General features: G+C 35.4%; 1 protein-coding gene across 3 annotated transcripts in view; it reads left to right on the top strand.

The window, feature by feature from the left end:
• Positions 1-2,467: 2,467 nt before the first annotated feature.
• Positions 2,468-21,105, top strand: part of GABRG2 (gamma-aminobutyric acid type A receptor subunit gamma2) — a 94,218-nt gene continuing 75,580 nt past the window's right edge. For 2 of the 3 annotated variants that reach the window (XM_004042949.5, XM_004042948.5), the window contains exon 1: positions 8,491-9,111. In XM_004042949.5, coding sequence (XP_004042997.1) covers positions 9,005-9,111 — 107 coding nt within the window. In that variant the 5' untranslated portion in view covers positions 8,491-9,004. Of the gene's footprint in view, positions 2,949-8,490; positions 9,112-21,105 lie in introns of those variants that run through there. The other variant, XM_055386523.2, reaches the window with a different exon arrangement.

A 21,105-nucleotide genomic window follows, 5' to 3' on the forward strand; every position in this document is an offset into this window, starting at 1 on the left:
GAAGATTATATAGATGGAATTAGGCAATATGTACTGTTTTTGTTCTTTGTTTAACATAATATTTTTGATATTGAACAATGTGATTGAATGTGTAATATTAATGAGTTTTTCATAAGGTTATTGCTGAATGGTATTCCATTATATACGTATCCTGGAATCTGATTATTTGGTTTCGTGTTGATGACATTTCCAGTTTGAATATATCTATACAAATCTTTATTAGAAGGGCTTTATTAGAGATATGTATTTTGACTTAAAAAATAAATATCTTGAAGTAGAATCACTTAGTTTTATGATAAATGAGTGATTAACATTGCTAGAAGCTCCAACATATTTTGCAATTTGTTGTACCATTTTACATTTTCACCAGAAGTGTTTCAGTTTTTGTTACTCTATATCCTCAAAATAAAATTGGTATTACCAGTTTTGTTCATTGTGACTATTATAGAGAGTACAAAAAGCAAAAACTGAAAGCATTCCCTTTGAAAACCGGCACAAGACAAGGATGCCCTCTCTCACCACTCTTATTCAACATAGTATTGGAAGTTCTGGCCAGGGCAATCAGGCAAGAGAAAGAAATAAATTGTATTCAAATAGGAAGAGAGGAAGTCAAATTGTCTCTGTTTGCAGATGACGTGATTTTATATTTAAAAAATCCCATCGTCTCAGCCCAAAATCTTCTTAAGCTGATAAGCAACTTCAGCAAGGTCTCAGGATACAAAATCAATGTGCAAAAATCACAAGCATTCCTATACACCAATAACAGACAAATAGAGAGCCAAATCATGAGGCTTATTTTGTAAGAAGTTGAAAATAATGCACATTTTATAGTTTACTCTGCAATTGTTGGATGTAGTATTCTATACATGTCAAGTCAGAAAACTTCTGTTAATAATTCCAAGTATGATCATGGGATTTGCCTATTTCTCCTGCTCTCACTGCTTTTACTACATTTACTTTGAAGCTCTATGATCAGACATATAATTTCTTATAATTTGTATGTCTCCTTGGTGAGTTAATCTTCTTATCATTATAATAAACCTCTCATTATCTTTCATAATACCCCTTAGATTCATATCTACTTTCAGCCACAATTTTGCTATTTGGATTTTGTTTGTCCCATTATTTTCCTCCTCTGCTCTGTACTTTCTGCCTTCTTTTTCATATATTAAATTATTTTTTAGTTTTTATATTTTAATTTCTGTGTTTTTAAATATATCTTTTTTGTATTATTTTTATTGGTACTTTCAGGATTGCCATTTTCATATTTAATGTATCAAAGTCTATTTATAGTTACTATTATATCACTTCATGAGATAAGCAAGAAACTTATAACAGTAGAATTTTATTTATCTCCAACTCCAGAAAATGTTAAGTACAAATTATAGGAGGCTATTATTTTGGACTAAGCTCTTACACTAGGCCCTAACAGACCAGAATAAAAATCAAATTGGAGTAATTTATGCTAAAGTTCCAGATTACCAAACCTAAACTAAGTTGTTATCTGACCTTTAGAGAAATGAGAAGAGGCAGATAACAGCCAACTTCTCAAAGAGGCCAATTGAAATCTTCAGGTGACAAGATAATGACATTTTCTCTACTTTAATCTTTACACACACAAAAAGGTAACCAAGGCAGGGTGTACTGGCTCATGTCTGTAATTCCACACTTTGGGAGGCTTAGGCAAAAGAATTGCTTGAGGCCAGGAGTATGACACCAGCCTAGGCAGCATAGTGAGGCTGCATCTCTTTAAAGAAAAATAAAAATTAGCCAGGTGTGGTGGTGCATACCTGTAGTCCCAGCTACTTGGGAGGCTGAAGTGGGAGGATCAACTGAGCCCAGGAGTTCTAGGCTGCAGTGAGTTATGATTATACCACTACACTGCAGCCTGGACAATAAAGTTAGACCTTGTCTCTAAAAAATAAAACAAAACAAAAGAGTTAGCTTCAAGTAATCTGATGTTAAATAATGTTATTTTTCTATTGTTCTTCCCCCTGTCCCCACCTTACAAGAAAAGTAAATTTTGAAAGGACTACAGACTCATTGTTCACTTCTGCTTCCTTCAGCCCCTCTCTATGAAACCAATCTCTTCTCATTGGAACAGATTCTACTTCATGAAATGAAGCATTGCCTAATTCTAGAATCACAATAAAACCAATTGACATCTTTAAATTCGTTGTAATTTCATCCTGTGGCACTACTTTGTGCTATTGTTAACATATATTTTATATGTGTTATAAACTCAAAAATGCACTGTTACGGTTTTTGCATTAAAAAGTCAGGTGCCTTTTAAAGATATCAAGATAAAATATATCCTCTTTTTCTGTTTTCTCACATATTAACCATTTTCAGTGCTCCTCACTCCTTTTTCTAGATCTGGGTTTCCATCTGGTCTCACTTTCAGCATAAAGAATTTCTGTAGCATTATTTTTAGTTCAGTTTCACTGGTGACAAATTCTCTCAGCCTTCATTTATTTGAAAATGTCTTTATTTTGCTTTTATTTTTGAAGGATTTATTTACTAGATATAGAATTCTATGTATACATTTTATTTCAGCACTTTAAAGATGTTGTCATCCAAAAAGCCGGAATGGTGGTGCATGCCTGTCATCACTACTACTCGGGAAGCTGAGGCACAATCGCTTGAGCCCTGGAGTTCCAAGCTGTAGTGGGCAATGATTGTGCCTAAGAATAGCCACTGTGCTCCAGGCTGGAAAACATAGCAAGACAAAAAAAGAAAGAGAAAGAAAGAAAAAGAAAGAAAGAAAGAAAGAGAGAGAGAGAGAGAGAGAGAGAGAGAGAGAGAGAGAAAGAAGAGAAGAGAAGAGAAGAGAAGAGAAGAGAAAAGAAAGAAAAGAAAAGAAAAGAAAGATGAGAAAGAAAAGAAAAGAAAAGAAAAAAAAGAAAAAAGAAGTTGTCATCCACTATTTCCAGGGCTCACTTGTTTTGGTAAGTCACTATATTATTGGCCTCTCTAGCCACTGTAATGGTTCATGTTTCTCTGGGTACTTTCCAAAATTTCAATGTATCTTTAGTTTCTGGATGTGTGACTATAAAGTCCCTACATGTTGATTTTACAGTGTTTACTCTGCTTTGGGTCTACTAAGCTTCTTGGATCTATATGTTAATATTTTCCAGCAATTTGGGGAAAATTTTGCCCATTATTACATTGAATATTTTTCTGCTTAATTCTTCCTTTCTTCTCCCTCTACACAACTTTATTAGGATGTTTGATGCTATCTCACAGCCAGTATCTCTTTTATTTTTGTTTTTCGTATTCTTTAATTGGATAATTTTTATTAATCTGTCTTCAAGTTTTGCTGATCTTTCTTCAACTGCTATTCTGTAATTGCCATCCTGCTATGAAAACTTATGCAGTGACTTGTTCCTTTCAGGCCTTATAAATTTCAGTTCTGTAATTTCTATTTTGCTTAAAAAAAAAAACAAAAAACATTCCAGCTAGTCTCAGTGGCTCAATCCTATAATCCCAGCACTTTGGGAGGCTAAGGCCAGCAGATCACCTGAGGTCAGGGGTTCAAGACCAGCCTGGCCAAGATGATGAAATCCCGTGTCTACTAAAAATACAAAAATTAGCTGGGCATGGTGGCATGCACTAATAGTCCCAGATGCTTGGGAGGCAGAGACAGGAGAATCACTTGAACTTGGAAGGAGAAGGTTACAGTGAGCCAAGATCATGCCACTGCACTCCAGTTTGGGTGACACAGAAAGACTCTGTAATAATAATAACAATAATAATAATAATAATTTCCATTTATCTGCTGAGATTCACTACTGCCAACTTATTTGACCATAAAAACATCATTACCAAATTTTTCTTTAAGTTCTTTAACTACTTTATAGTGGCTGCTTGAATATCCTTATCTGCCAACTGCAGTATCTGGAACTTCTCAGGTTTTGCCTGTTTCTACTGACTGTATTAAAAAAATACATACCCACATATGCAAATATATATGTATATGTGTATATATTTATCCTATTATCTTATACTGTTTTGTGACTTTTTTAAACAATGTACAAGACATTTTGTATATCAATGACATTCTGATTTGTTATATTCCTCTGATTGATTCCTGTTGATTTTTATTATCAATATTATGAGTTAAATTATCGATAAATTAATCTTGGGGAGGAATTATTTTATACTCTTTTCAGGTTGGTCAATCTCATTTTCATCCTTAGAGTAAATCCATTGTTATAGAACAGAGAAAAGTTATGGTCCTTCTAGGGTTTTGAAGGAATGTCAGAGAGGTTTATGAAGACCCCCTCACTTATTGGAATTCAAACTTCGAACTCTGTGTCTCCTGCAGTGAGTGGCAGCTGAAATATTTGCTCAACTTTTTAAGTCTCTCAATTTTTGCTTTCATCTGGGCTTCTTGAAGTCTTTTCTCCTTTTCCACACAAAAGCAAACAAAATTTAAGGGAAGTTTACATACAGATGTGAAGTCTTATACTTCTGTCTGTGATTTTCCTGCTCAAGTGAGCAGCTCTGGTAGCCCCAAAGTTTCCTCTTAAACCTCAAGCCAATAAGATTGCTGCCTTCTGCTGATTCTAACCATCCTGCATTTTTGGGATGGAAGGACTTCCTGGATGTTGGACTTTCTGTGCTAAAAACAAGGAAGTTTCCACAGGGGAAAAGCCACAAAATCTTAGATCTCATCCAATTCAATTTATTTATTTATTTATTTATTTAGACAGAGTTTTGCTATTGTCACCCAGGCTGGAGTGCAATGGCATGATCTCAGCTCACTACAATCTCGCCATCCCAGGTTCAAGCGTTGCTCTTGCCTCAGCCTCCCAAGTAGCTGGGACTACAGGCACGCACCACTACGCCCAGCTAATTTTTTGTATTTTTACGAGAGATGGGGTTTCACCATGTTGGCCAGGCTGGTCTTGAACCTCAGGGTATTCGCCCACCTCGGCCTCCCAAAGTGCTGGGATTACAGGCGTGAGCCACCTCACCCAGCCTCAATTTCATCTCTTATTGGCCATATCGTCACACTTTCTGCCTCCTTTCGGTAGCATCCTACTACTTCCCATATTTGCTTATTTAATATTTTGTCCTATAGTAATAATTATTACCTAGAAAATGGTCAACTTTGTCACTACCAGAAGTAGAATATAAATAATATATTTTACTTTTCCAAGTAATGAGAGATTTGATATCAACAACCAAACTTGTCCAACTTATAACCTCATAATTCACTTCTGGGTGTAGTAACTATCACAAAAATAGTAGTAATAATACAATGTCAAATTATAAGCAAAAAAAAAAACTTTATTCATAGAGAATTAACTTGTAAAACAATTTTCCAACATATTGGCAAGGCCTGTTTGGATGAGTGGATTTGGGTGGTAGTTTTCTTCTTTTACTTTCCAATGTTTTTCAAATGTTAGTATAATTAAATAAATACACACACATATACACATATATGCAGCAACTTGGCATACTGAGGATTTTAAACTGAAGGAAATTGAGAAGACCACAGAAGCAAGAAGGTCTTTCTGACCTTCTTCTGCACCCCTTCTCTCCTGAATCAGGCCATGGAAACTATAGAGAATTTCCTTCGCTCCTTTTCCCCTGCAGTGGGCCATAAAACCTAGTTGACCTTCCACTGAAAATAGGTCATAAGGCCCTCAACCAAGGGATGTCCTCCCTGTGCCTGGAGAAAAACAATGTCTTTATCTCTGAAGACACAGAGACATGGAGAAGAATCTGAACTAGCAGGCCTCTCTGAGTTCCCCCATTTATGCCCTTTAGATCATATCTGTTTTTGTCCAATAATGTTTCTGCACAACTATCCACTTCTTTATTTGATTTAGCGTAAAATATATAATTTTCCCTGTTTCTTTTGAGCTTTCATTTCTAAAGGCTCCCATGTCACATAAAATTTGTATGAAGTAAATATTTATGCCTTTCTATTGTTAATCTGTCATTTGTTATAGGGATCTCAGACATAAAATTTGTATCGGATAGGAAAATATATATTTCCTCTATAATATATACATATATACTATGTGCAATGAGAAGGTAGCATCATGTTTATCAAATAAAGGTTACTTTATTGATTATAAGTATAATCTTAAAAAGGGGCAAGAGTATACCTCAAAGTTGATAACAAAAGTAATTACTAGATCTCTTATAAACACCATTGAATATAACACATGTTGTAAAATCTTAGGAAATATATTAAAATACTTTTTTTTCAGACAGCAGTCAGCAAATAAGAAAGATCCACAGAGGCATACTGACACCTACTAGCTATGAATGGCACAATTAAATTTGTACTCAGATACTATAAATAGTAAAATTACCTCTATGGTTTCTCTTAATATGCTGGGCAAAATTCCATCATTCAATAGCTTCTAATTTATAGGGGCCATTATAAGACTGATAAGGGATTAGTATATGAATCAGTTCTTTGTGAATGTGACAGCACTCATTTTCACAGCTTCGTTATGCTTGACAATAAATAAACTCACTTGAGAAACTTAACACAAAAAAATTGGAAATGTCATGTATGGTAGATATTTTATATAGTCTGCAAAAATTGCAACCTTGTGGCCTGCATGCCTACTTGGTTTGGCCTCCTTTGCATTTTAAAAATTAGAACATTTTATTCTGCAATTCTTATTTCCATTTCTTCTGGCAATTCTGACTGGAACTGAACAGCGGCAGCTCCATTTGGATGGAGTATTGGCACTTCAGTGTGCATGGTTTCCACCACTTTACTGATTCATAAACTGCCAATGTCTTCCATTTATCTCACTTGCTTGGATTTTGTAGGCATTTAAGTAAATACACACATACACACACACACAGACACACACACACACACACATCTTAGCCTACAAAAGTGTGATTGAATAATTTCACTAAGAAAATATATACAGCTATAAACAAACTAGGCTCTTTGGAATAAAAATTGTGAACATAAGAAGGGGCATGACATTAGACAGGCATAGTGATGTAGTCCTATAGTCCCAGCTACTTAGGAGGTTGAAGTAGGAGGATTGCTTCAGCCCACGAGTTCGAGGCTGCAGTGAGCTATGATTGTCCCACTGTACTCCAGGCTGGGTAACAGAGCAAGACCTTGTCACTAAATTAAATAAATAAACAAATAAGTAAAAATCAAAGAAGGGGAAAATACCTTCACAGTGCAGCAAAGAACAAGAGCATTATATAAAAAGGGGATTATGTTTGCTCTGCCTCCATTTTAGTCACAATGGAAAGAAGTCAAAACTGCATTTGAATGTGGTTTTCATTGGATTTTTGTCTAAATGCCTTAAGAATAAGTCTGCCTAAGGCAGAATTATGAAGCCATGCAGGATTCCGGGTGGGTCTGTCAGGCCTTTTTTGCTTCATTGTCAGGATGCATCTCCTCAGCCCATGTGATGGGCAGCAGCCACTGGTAATTCTTTCTGCTTTCCTTGGATATACTTTAGTGTTAGTGATGGAGTGTGGACCTGATTTTCTCATGTTCTGTTCCTATGTCTCCTGGACTCCTTACCCAAGTTCCGTTCCTGGAAGACTTTTTTCTTGCAAAAAAGGCACTTATTTTGAAACAACTCCTTGTCACTTTCCACAAAGGGCTAAGATTGTTCCTCATCACTACTACTGCTTCCTGCATACTTTCAATGTGGTATCTTGACTTTAAAGAACCATGAAACACTTCCCCACTTTATTTTTCATGATTAATGAAAGGGATTTCCTCTGTGGTGGATGAACTGGTTTGGCATAAAGGGGGTATCTTCTACATATTAGTATCTATAGTAACATTCTAGGCAAGAAAGAAGCATACTAATACCACTCATCCAACCTAAAAACTTTCAGGATAATAACAAGAACAAAAAATCATCCCCCCACATGACAAACAGAAATCCCTTTGCATTGTTAAATGACCTCCTGATTATACCCCTCTGCCCACCCTTCCTTCAAAAAACAGCCCTCCTATTTTGTGATGTGTAATCTTTATTCAAGCAGCTATCCCCACGCAATTACATTTGTCAAACTTCAAGCAGTTTTGTGTCTGTGCATTTTCACTGGGGTTGGAGAACTGACAAGGGAGGAATGAATCCTGAGTAGCACAGAATTTCTCCATGTCCTTTAATTCTATCAATGTTTTCTTCTCTCATTCAAATTGAATTCACCAAATCTGTCTGCCTACAGGATGACTTACTGAGACACTCACACCTCCCCCACTGTCTGCTCCCCCAGCTCTAACAATGCAACCATGATTTCTAAGACTGTACGAGTTTAAAATAAGGATTCTTGGCAGATCTGACGACCACAAACCTTCTGTCATTGATGATGTAGTTTCTGGGCTTGCTAAAGCATCTCTTGTCCCCGTGAATGCCAGTCCTTGCATGCTGGTGTGTGCAGTAAAGGGTTAAAAAGCTTTGGAAAGACACCACGCATGTGTTAATTCGTGCTGCAGCAGCGTGCATCACTTCCACTTTGACCTCATAGTTAATCTGCGTGATAGTTAATCACGCAGAGTCTCCAGTGATTTTTTTCCTATTTATTTTAAATACACACACCCACAGGGCTCTGCCCCCTGTAAAAGAAAAAAAAATCAAAACAAACAAATAAATAACCCCAAAGAGATGGACCCAGGGGAGAACGCGTAAGTGTGAGGGGCATGAGTATACACGAGTGTGCGTGTCTTTCCCTCTCCCTTTTTTGTCTCCGTGTGAGTCTCTTCTTGTACCCTCCCCCTGCCTCGATGATATTACTCCCCCAGACTTGGAAGCCGCTGCCAGAGTGACGCTTTGATGGTATCTGCAAGCGTTTGTGCTGATCTTATCTCTGCCCCCTGAATATTAATTCCCTAATCTGGTAGCAATCCATCTCCCCAGTGAAGGACCTACTAGAAGCAGGTGGGGGGAGCCACCATCAGATCATAAGCATAAGAATAATACAAAGGGGAGGGATTCTTCTGCAACCAAGAGGCAAGAGGCGAGAGAAGGAAAAAAAAAAAAAAGCGATGAGTTCGCCAAATATATGGAGCACAGGAAGCTCAGTCTACTCGACTCCTGTATTTTCACAGAAAATGACGGTGTGGATTCTGCTCCTGCTGTCGCTCTACCCTGGGTAAGATGTGCCCTTTTTGGCGTCGTTTTGTTCTGAAGAGGTGGGGGGAAGGTGTGGGGAGGGGTAACTCGGGAGACCACCCAGATTTAAAACACTCTCCTAGGATGTGAGGCTTTACAATTTAGGGGAGAGCGAATATATGGGGCGGGGACTGGAGGGAGGAAAGTGGAAGGTCACTTTCGTTAATGTATTCATTTATTGGATTTTATTTTATTTTTTGTTTGGTTTTAGAGTGGAAAAGGTAACCTCATAAAGACTAAATATTTAGGGAGTAGCATTTTGACATTATTGCAATCTGATGTCGGAGTGGGCTGTGCTGATACACGCCGGCATTTGAGGCCGTGTTGCAAGCATTTTGGGTGGGGGTCTGATGGAGAAATTTACAAATGGGTCCTGGCGCACACCGGAGAGATATGTGTGAGGGAGTTGGGGGGAGGGGCGGCGGGCGGCCCTGTTCCTGTGTACTAAGGCATCGCATGCTTCTGCACCTGGCATTCTTAAGGTCAGTCAGCCAGGTTTTGCATCCAGTCCTATTGACCCAACAGCCAACTCCCCGTGTGCAAACATGGTTCAGCACCAGGGACAGCAGTCCTGGTGAGGGCCAAAGAGATAGAGGCTTGTCTAACCTGATAGAACGTCTCTAAATATACTCAGGGCATCCACAGAGTCAGAGAGAAGGCCAATGAAGCCACGGGGCACTAATGAAATATAGAGATCCTGATCTGATTACCTCTACTCCCTCCTTGATATGGGAAGGGGACTATTGGGCATAGGGTGGAGAACGTAGTTAAATGATTGCATAGGGGAATATACGTCTGGAAAAGAGTTGGCCTTGCTGCAGTGTTGGGAAATATGCTGAACCAGGTGAATGTGATGCCAAAATCGTGAAGTACACATTAATGTTTTAAAACCTTGCTGCACTGAATAGAAAAAAAAGGTAAGACTGGAGACTGGACTCCTGAAAACCCTGAGAATGTGTATGCCCTGAAGTGCCTGGCATTTAAATTTACTTGAACTTTCCTGAGCTAAGAGTATTAGAGGAGCAACCATCCATGCAGCCTAGCTGACTATTCGTCTACCTACCTAAGCACCTCCCCCGCTCTCCAGGCTTTCTAACTAGGACCAAAGGCATGTTAGTGGTCCACTATTTACATTACTTGCATTCTTCTATACTTTCATTTTGAAATAAAGTTCTATAAATATACTTCTCATATCCTACCAATATAAAGAAAGACACAAACAAAAACTAGCTATAGAAAATATCAAGACAGTGCACTAACATTTTTTTGTGGGTCGACAATCTTACATGGTAGTTGTAACAAAAGCAGCTGAAAGGGATGGAGGTGAAACTAGTTTTTTAAAAAAATTATTGAAACTAGGCAACTTCTCTGGCACCTTCTTCTGTAAGATGGGTAATAAGACAGATAGATTTATGATAAAGAGACCCAGGCAAAACAAAGAGTGAAAGCCTCACTTTGGAGTTTCTAAACAGAGAGAGGGTCTGCTTAACTCTTCCAGCACTTTTTGTACCTTCCTAATTTACTATAAAAATAGAATGTATTTTCATTAGGATTATAACATTTCAGTAGCTTTCTCAGAATATGAGAGGGTCTTTTACTGGAAACAGTCTTATATGTAATACAATTTGGTGAAATCCTGAAAAAAGTAATTTTTTTATTCAAAATTTGAACTCATTTTTATACTTAAGGTTGTGGATCACTATTAATTTGTTTCAGAAATTAGAAAACAGTTACTCACTAAAAGAAAATATCTTTCCCCTATTTCTACCATTAATGAAACCTGTGGATTAAAATCTAGACAAGACACAAGGGAATGTCTTTCTTTTTGACTCATCTCCATCTTAGTAAACAGTTGTCTAACTTAATAGATAAAATATTGTGTATTTTTCTCTCCAGTAACCCTATTTTAACCTGAACATGTTTAACTTTACTATAGTTTATAAGAAAATAGTATTTAAGATGTCTTTTTGCCACAGCCCCACCTTTTCCATTTCAATGTCTTATACAAAGTAAATTTGATGATACATTTTAATTTTCAATTTGTACCAGACTATCTTAGATGAGTTTTTTAAAAGACCTCTAAAAATATGAGCTATCTGTAATGGAAACTCCCAAAAGTGGTAATTTTTACATTCTCTCGTAGTGACAGAGAATGGAGTCATTGCTGTTTGGTGCAGAGAATGTGATCAGAGTTTCAGTCTGCTGCAATCCCATTAAAAAAGTCATTTGAATCGTTGAGTAGGACTGGAGGTAAATAGAAGCTTTGATTTATAAAGTTGATCCTGAGGAAGGACAATAAATAACTGGGAAATATTTGAGACATGAGGAGCCCATAGGAAATGGTACTTATGAAATAATACTTTTGTGGTAGACAGTAGTAGCAGAACCACCTAGAAAGTTAAAGATAAATTAAAAAAAATGGTTTTTTATTTATGTAACTCAAAAGATTGTTTTTGCCCTCATTAAGTGACAAAATTTATTAGTCTATGTCTTTACAAAAGTGAAACAAAGAGAAAAATAAAACATTGTAGTGAGAATATTAATAACTAATATCTCTTCTTATAAGTGAAATAGTTAATTTCTGAAACCCAAAATTTTTGAAACATTCACATAGCTTGTGCTGTCATAAAAAATAACCTGGGGAACTTACTAAAATGGAGATTCCTACACTATACACTGAATGCTTTTGAATCATTATGTCTGGGGAGAAAAGGAATATTCAACGGGAATATTTTCAACAAGTACCCTAGACCTCACTTTGAAGAAAAGTGGTCTATACTTTGCTGATTTCCAAAAGTTTATCATCATTTAATATTTAAAGGTGTTTTGATTATTCATACTTTATTATTCAGTTGGGCAGAATGAATCAATTTAACATCAATAATCTTTTATTTGTATGTAAATCATTGAGAATATTATATATATAACAAAGCATAAGGAATAGTATAAAGAATACACCAACATTAGTTATAAGAAGATATTGGCTCCAAAAAAATAAAACATATATACATATATAAATGTGTATGTGATTATATTGAAAAACTATATATATACCACATATATATGCATAGAGATTTTAAAACAAATCTTATAACTTTATAAACTTTTTCAGTGTAATTTTATTCCATCTCAGAGTAAAAATACCCTAAAGGGAAAAAAATATATAGAAAAACATAAAAAATAATTTAGAGTAAATAAGAATAACTGAAACATAAAATGTTTTTATTTTATTAGAATAAAACAAGATTTTGTGATATACTTAGAGTGACAAATAATTATTTTTCAAGGATAAATTGAGCAGAAATAAAATGGACTGAATTTTTGATGCTCTGTCTAAACTTTACTTTTAAGTGCTCATTCTGAATTTTTAAAAAGAAAATGCAGTTAATGGTTTATACATATTTTCTATTTTTATCTGTTGCCTAAACAAAGATGCTTTTGATGATGTTTCTTATGAGCTGCTAAAGTGTTTGTATTCCATAATTTTATTTTACATGTTTCTTTAACTGGCTAGGACTACGCATGTAGAAAAAAATATTTTGATTCTTCAATATACCCTTAATTTGTTTACAGAATTAATCTCTACAGACAAGCTTGTTATTCCCTATCTTTCTAAATGCCCCATCTGGTATCCACCAGAAAAATATGTATTTCCTCAGCGTACTAAATTGCTTTAGTTGTAGACAAAACACTTCGAATAGTCTATCCTGAGGTAGACTGGGTAGACTATTTGAATGGTAGGGACTCTACCTTTCAAATTCAAAAGGTTACCCTGAGGCCATTAACCTGAAAAAAAAAAATAAAGAAAAACAGAACGTAAATACTCATCACTCAGTATTTCCCAGAACCCAGTCGCCCACTACTACCTAAACAAAACACCTGAATTGTAGGCAGAAGTTGAAAATTGGCTTGTAATTTAAATAATGAGTTATATAAATGTCTCTTTCATGTCCTAGATTCATTTAGATCAGGTAATTTCCTCAAAATAATTGATTGAAAACATATATATTTTAATGATAGAGGTCTCTGTTCTATACTTCAAAAAATTGTTTCATTCCAAGGATTTCCGTTCAAATTGGAAGGAAGTTAAGACTAATTTTAGATACTGTATCTCTTTGCTATAAATATTATGTTACTAGGGTCCTGGCTACCTCTCTACTACAATTTCCCAGCCATTCCAAGACAGGCTTTTCAGTTTAGGTACAAGTAGGCTTTACTGGAATTATACATACTTATCGTTCTCCAAACACTTCTGCCAAATTGGCTGATTATAGAAGATTGAATTATAATTAAAAGTTATAATCAAAGTAGTTTGGAGATTATTTGACCACTATGGGTGTCGGCACAATTCAAATGCTTAAAGATTCATGATTTCAATTGAGATGAATATTCCAGATGCGATACTTTATTCAGGTAGACATGCAGAAGACAATGCGTCTTTCTGCTGCCAGAGGATCAGACACCTATGTGACCTCTTCAAAGCCAGAAACCAAATAGCCATAAGATAATATCAATTTTATGCCCTGCTTGTGTCATGTTATACATACACACTGAATCAAATAATACACACACACACAAACACACATACACAGACACAATCCTCACTGTGACTCCGCAAAGTATTTATCATCAACCACATTTGAGAGACTAGGAAACCAAGATTATAGATAGATTAAATGACTTACTTAAACACAATAGATAATTAGAAGCAACATACTATAATAAGTATGAATGTGGATATAAGTAAACATGGATACATATATAATGATGTTTATATATGTGTATACATATGAATCATAATAACTTGGGTTTTTAGATCTGTCAATATTATCTTATGTGTTTTTTTAATCAGTTTGGGGTCTCAATCCATCAATAGTGTTCCTAGAAGTGTAATAGGTGGACTGGATTATCTATAAGTTATTTACTAGTTTTAATATTCATGATTCTCTCATTCTGTCTTCAGTTAATAGAATCTATAACAGATACTTTACATCCATTCAGCCCACTGAGTAAATCAAAATGTCGAATCTATAGAAGGACATGGTTTAAGATACTCAGTCTCCACCAATAACATCACTATTACATTATGTTTTATTGTTTTGATTGAAAGGTCTAGACAGAAATGCTTAGCAGCAGTCTGAAATTAGTTTTTTTTAATTTAAGAGCATATTAAATGGAATTATTTAGAGCTGAACAAATATTATGTTTAGAATATATATTTCGTCATTGTTTTGTGTCTATGTAAGTAAAGCATAGTTTAATCTGCACTTAATTATTCATCCAGAAACTTAACTATAGCATGTCATTCCATTTTTAAAGAGGAGATCTTGCTTTTTATTGAGCAAATCTATAGGAAACTTGCTCAATGTTGTCCTCCAGTTTTCTTACAAAAATTCTTAGAAAAGTGGAAGACAAAAGTGAAGCAATGATACTCAATATTAAAGTAGAAATAATATTACAACTTCATATTTGGATATGTATAGTTTTAATATATAGATATTCAAAGATAACTATTTTTAATCACCCCAATCATACTAGCAACTGGTTAATTAATGTTACTATGTGGTGACAACAGAAAAGCTCATATGTTTTAATTTCTAGAGTAATAAGAAGCTATAATTTCTAGAAAGTAATAGGGATTTTACAGTTTTACAGAAACGTTTGCATTCACAGTTTTATTCTCTCAGTAGACTCATGAATTAGATGAAAAAGATAATATTTTCTTCTGACAACTGTAGAAAATGAGATATTGAGAGATTAAGGGACTTCTTCAAGGATCCTTTACTATTGGCTGTAGAACAGAGTTAAGACCCCCTCCTTGAATTCATAGCGCAATACATCACATTGCACAAGTATAGTCACCCCCCGGCTTTTTTTATCTAAATGTAAGAAAATACTTTGGTTGTTTAGAGATGTAAAAGTCCTCTCTAACCTGCATTACTGGGGAGGGTTATTTCCCATTCATTTGTCCCCCATACTAGAGAATAAATTTCCTTTAAAAAAGGAAATAAAAAGCTCCTTTTAAGTTACACATGAGTGGTTTAGGGTAAAAATAAAACAACTCTAAATCATATTAATCCCTACAGTATTATGATATAAGAGCACAAACTATGGCAATAATTCTATATTATTATAAAAATCATTGTATAACTCTGCATAGATAAAATACCATGTAAATGCTAAATAAGTAGCACTGATACAACACTCTCCACCCATTCATAAAGAAAACCATGTAAGTACCAAACAACATAATCCTGGAGAAAACAAGGGTTGTTTTAAAGCAAAGATCCTTTGTTATAATTGAAACCCTGCCATGAACCCAAGTGTTGCTGTAAAGCCAAAGTCTACCTAGTAAGACAAATATACAGTGTGTATTTGCTTAAATACATCTAAAGAAATTGCAGAACTTACTGTATATTTATATAAATAAAATGGCAAAAACAAGCTGAATATAATATGTCATTATAATCTTGATAGGATAAAATGATTGATGCTTTCATGTGTTCTTTTTTTGTTGGTTATCAGTTCTTTTTTATAAATTGCTTTTGAAAACACACTTGAGATACATAATTGAGGAAAGCAACTCTAAACATAAAAGTAGAAATTAATGTATAATTTCTTAATTAATTTATGAAACGAATATCATTTGAGCCAGTTCTGGGATTTTTGCATTATAGAGAATACAGGCCAAATTTCCCCAGGTATTTTCTAACCACTCTTGTTTAGAGAATGCTAAGAGGTTGTAAAAGTTTTTGTGTTTGTAGTAGAGATAAGAATTGGCCTCTTAGTCTTTTTTTTATGGTGGACATTTAAGAGTGAATTACCTGATTTCCGTAGGCAGAAGTGGAGCTACCTCCCACTATGGTAGGAGATAAGTAATTGAACAGTTCCTTCTATTGCTAAGCAAATAACCCTCTTCCACAAGTACTCCTCTGTCATTTAATCCTTAAACTTCTATCACCTAGCTGCGAGGAGGGGGAAGGAAAGAAAAGGCACTGAGGGCTGTTTTACTAGTCTTTTATAGAAAGTTCTATTCCTTCTTAGCAGTGTACCACATCTATATTAAATGAGAATATGATGTTTGTCATCTTTTGTCAGTATCGGGAAATTAGTCATGATAACATAGGGAAAAATTTGTATAATATTGTGTTCCCTGTGCAATGTGTTTCACATATCCACTGATTAACTCACCTTTTTGAAGTTTTTGCTCAGATCTCACCTTCTCAATAAAGCCTGCACCTACCACTCAGTGTAATATTGCAAACTCCACTCCACCCTGTACTCCTAAGTCCTCTAATCCTCTCTGCTTTACTTTGCCCTAGTACTTACTTATAGCCTTTAGTAATTAATCAGAAAAAAAATGTTATTTATTGGTTTATTCTTTTTACTTTTTTATTTTCTATATCTCTCAGCTAGAAGCCAGGACCCACAACAGAAGAGATGCCATTGATACAAATCACCTTTCATAGCATGCCTAGCCTCTAACAGATGTTCAATAATTATATGCTTAATTAAGTAATAAAAATTGCACTCATTTTCCCCCAAATTTTATTCTTTTCCTGAAAAGGAAATATTTTCAACTTTTTTTTACAGTATCTCACTGTAAGTCAGCATATATGGCTGTCAGGAAAAAAAAATAAAAGAAAATGAACAAACAAACCATTTCCACAGCATAGTATACTTGTTAATAGCATAAGCTCTTCAGACACACTTGATCAGGGTTCAGTTTGATGACCCTCAGTCAACCAGTTTCACTCTGTCTTTTCATATTAAAAAAGGAAGATTTGGGAAGCTGAGGCAGGAGGATCGCTTGTGCCCAGGCATTCCAAACTGGCCTGGGCAACATGGTGTGACCATATTTCAAGGAAAAAAAAAAAAAATAACTGGGTATGGTAGTGCACGCCTGTGGTCCTAGCTTCTTGGGAGGCTAATTCAGGAGGATCACTTCAGCCCAGGAATTCAAGGCTGCAGTGAGCCATGTTTGCACCACTGTACTCAAGCCTGGGTGACAGAGTGAGACCCCGTCTCAAATAAAAAGGAAGATAATAATTTTTCTTAAGTTTATTTTGAGTAGGAATTGATATAATACATATTAAGGGGCACATAGTTAGTGACCTTTACATGGTGTTATTTTTGTTACTCTTATTGTTATTGTTGTTTTTGTTATTAATACAGGACATTATTTATCCCCTGATATATCACCAGAGGCACAAGTAGGCTCCCCATCCCTGCTAAACTCTGAATTTTGTGGGAGTGTAGAAGAGGGATTTTTTTAAATACAACTTTTCTAATTCTTCAGTTTCTTGCTTTGACTTGCATGAGATAAGCAAATTGGGTAGAGGTCCCTGAATTTTGAGGATGCCTGTATAAACATTGAGCTTAATGATATCTCTAACAATGTGAAATAGCTTCTATTTAAATGAGAAAATACATCCTGTCATACAAGACTCCTTCCTGAAGATAATTTTGTCACTGTATATAAAGAAGGATATTTTCCCAAAGACATTGTAAAACATTATCCCTGAGTTGCTAGGCAAATTTATTCAACTCATTATTCAGAGCAAACTCAGGTTGCCACTCTTGATGGTCAGGTCTATACTGGACAGCATGAAGTGGAAGCAGTGGTTATGGAATCTGGAGAGTAATGAGGAAGGAAACAATCTAAGCTGGTATTTTGCTATTCAGGGTCATGACTAACTTTTCATTTTTCTTTGTGCTCATACATCTGATCATATAACAAAATTCAACATCATCTGTCACCTGGGTCACTACAACACTGCCCAAAATACCTTTCTGAATATGTTTTTGCTACCTTCCAATTCACTCACCACATAATAGACTTTTCCCCTGCAACTATTTTTAAATAAAGACATAATATAGATTCAATAAATTATTCAGAATTTAATATACAGTTAGATGAAGTGTTTTCCAATTGTATGCAGTATTATAACAACTACCCCGTGTGTGTGTGTGTGTGTGTGTGATGTTTCTATCATATCAGTATGTTTTATTGTGCTTCTTTAATAATCATCATTCTTCTTCTCTCCAATCCCTGCTTGCCCCTGGTAGCCTCTTTTCCAATTTCTTTCACCATAGATTATATTTTTCTGTTGCACAACTTCATAATAATGAAATTAACAAGGTGCTTTACCTTTTTAACCCAGCTTCTTTTGCTCAACATAATATTTCTGAGATATAATACTTATGCATATGAGTTCTTTTATATTATTATGAATTCCATGGTATGAATTACAGTGCATTTACCCAGTATCCCCTTGATGCTTCTAGTTTGAGGCTAATTGAAAACAAACTGTCATGAATGTTATTGTACAAGTGTTGCTGTAGGCATCTGTTATTATTCTTGATGAAATGTCTAGGATGTAGCATAGATGTATTTTATTATAAGAAACTTAGCAAAACACTATTTCAGTGTATGACAGTTTAAGTTACTTTAAGTCATTGCAACCTTAGATATCATCTGTCTTTGCATTAGTTATCTATGTCTACATTACCAGTTATCCAAAAGTTAGCAGTTTAAAATAAGAAACACGACTTATTTTGCAGTGTCTGAGGAGCAGGAATCCAATAATGGGTAGCTTGGTAATTGCAGTTTAGGATCTCTCATAAGATTGCAGTCAAGTTGTTTAGCAGGGTCCTGGCCATCTTAAGGTGCTAGAAAATCAACTTTCATGCTCACTCCAATGTGGCTATTAAAAGGAAGTTCCCGTTTCTTGTCTTTTGAGCTCTACATGGGGTTGGAGAGTTGGAGAGAGGAGACAGAGAGGATTGGGGGAGGAAAGAAGGAGGGAGGAAGGGAGTGGGAGAGAGGGCTTTCAAGATGAAAGCCATAGTCTTTACAAGAAAGTGTCAAAAATTATACACCATCGCTTCTGTCATATGCTGTTGGTGATACAGACCTATCCTGTTGCATAATGGGAGGGATCTACATGAAGCTGATTCCTACTTAGTAGGAAGTAGCTTCTGCTACTAAAACAAAACACCATAGAATACATGGCTTATAAACAACAGAAATGTGTTTCTCACCGTTCTAGAGGCTGGAAGTCTGAGATCAGGATGCCACCATGGCTGGGTTCTGGTGAGGGCCTTCTTCTGGTTTGCAAATTGCTCTTCTCATTGTATCCTCACAAATAGTGTTATGCCACATTAAACTTAATCAGATCCCTTTAAACACTGGGTTTATTTTCCTGTCACCTTTACAGGCATTACTTTCAGAGCATCTTACCATATACATATATATACATATATATACGTATATATATGTATATATATATACGTATATATATGTATATATATATACATATATATATGTGTATATATATATATATATTTTTTTTTTTTTGAGACAGAGTCTCGCTCTATTGCCCAGGCTGGAGTGCAGTGGCTTGATCTCCGCTCACTGCAAGCTGCGCCTCCCAGATTCACGCATTCTCCCACTTCAGCCTCCTGAGTATCTGGGACTACAGGTGCCTGCCACCATGCCCGGATAATTTTTTATATTTTTAGTAGAGACGAGGTTTCACCATGTTAGCCAGGATGGTCTCAATCTCCTGACCTCATGATCCGCCCACCTTGGCCTCCCAAAATGCTGTGATTACAGGTATGAGCCACCGCGCCCGGCCACCCCTGACCTATTATTTTTTAAGCATGTCATCTTCAATACAGAATTTTCATCAGTGTGATGGCTCAGGATTTGAGATATAATTTTGTTATAGACATTTTCCATTTAAAGTTTAAAAAGTGAGGTCATACATGGAATGATATTTAACTAAGTGAATTATTGTATTTTAAAGCCTGAAATAATAAAAACGACTTTGTCTAGATAAACAAAAGTCTACAACCTTTCAGTCACATTGCATGTCACTTCATAAAAAAAATCTTTTATATATTAAGAATTAAATTAAATTTGTTTAAATTAAATAGATTAATATTATATAATTAATAATTTAAAATGAAATAAAATGAACTCAGTGTCATAAAAACAAAAATATGTGAGTACTCACATACTCCTCAAAGCATCTATTACAGTTGATTGTAATTTTCCAGGTACTCTTGTGGTCAACAGGCCATTTACAGTTTCCATGGTCCATGATGGAAGTCCTCTTGGGAGACTGACTTCCCTTTGCACGTGCAGCTCAATTTCTCTGATGACCAAGCATCACAGTAAATTCTAGAAACTCATATGAGGATGGAGAGATTTCTTGATTCAATTTTAGTCTCCTTTACTTCAGGTTGTAAGTGATATATACCAAGCAGATTCTTAGCAGTTGTTTCAATAAAATATATCAGAAAAGTGCACATGCACGTAAAGCGCAAAATTAGAGATTGTAGTTTATACTCTGATTCAGGTGACCTACACTATATTATACTCTCCTGAATTCCTATTGATTTTGTTAATCACATTTTATTAATTCCTACCCACTATGTTGCTAGCACCCTGCCAGCTGCTGAAGATATAGTGCTGAACAAGGCAAACGTAATCCTTGCTCTTGTAAAGCCTATATTCTAGGAGAAGGACATAATTTAAAAAAATAATATTTTATATATAATGTGATAATATATAACACTGCTTTTATAAATTTACTTGTAGACAATGTCATACCTATATATTTATTTACTTCCCTTATTGATTCTGATACAAGGTAATTGTGTACCCAGATATATATCTTATACTCAAACATTATTTATTTTTATTTTATTTACTTATTTTTATTGAGACAGGGTCTCACTCTGTCACCCAGGCTGGAGTGCAGTGGTGCGATAGCTCACTGCAGCCTCTGTCTCCTGGGTTCAAGCAATTCTCCCACCTCAGCCTCCTGAGTAGCTGAGATTACAGGGGTGCACCACCATGCTCAGCTAATTTTTGCATTTTTAAACCCATAAACGCACATGATTCTGTTCATTTTTCCCCTGAAATAAGCTAACATAAGATACCATTTGGCCCTTGTTGAGCTCT

Source organism: Gorilla gorilla, chromosome 4 (genome assembly GCF_029281585.2).
Source record: "Gorilla gorilla gorilla isolate KB3781 chromosome 4, NHGRI_mGorGor1-v2.1_pri, whole genome shotgun sequence".
NCBI classification, from domain to species: domain Eukaryota; kingdom Metazoa; phylum Chordata; class Mammalia; order Primates; family Hominidae; genus Gorilla; species Gorilla gorilla.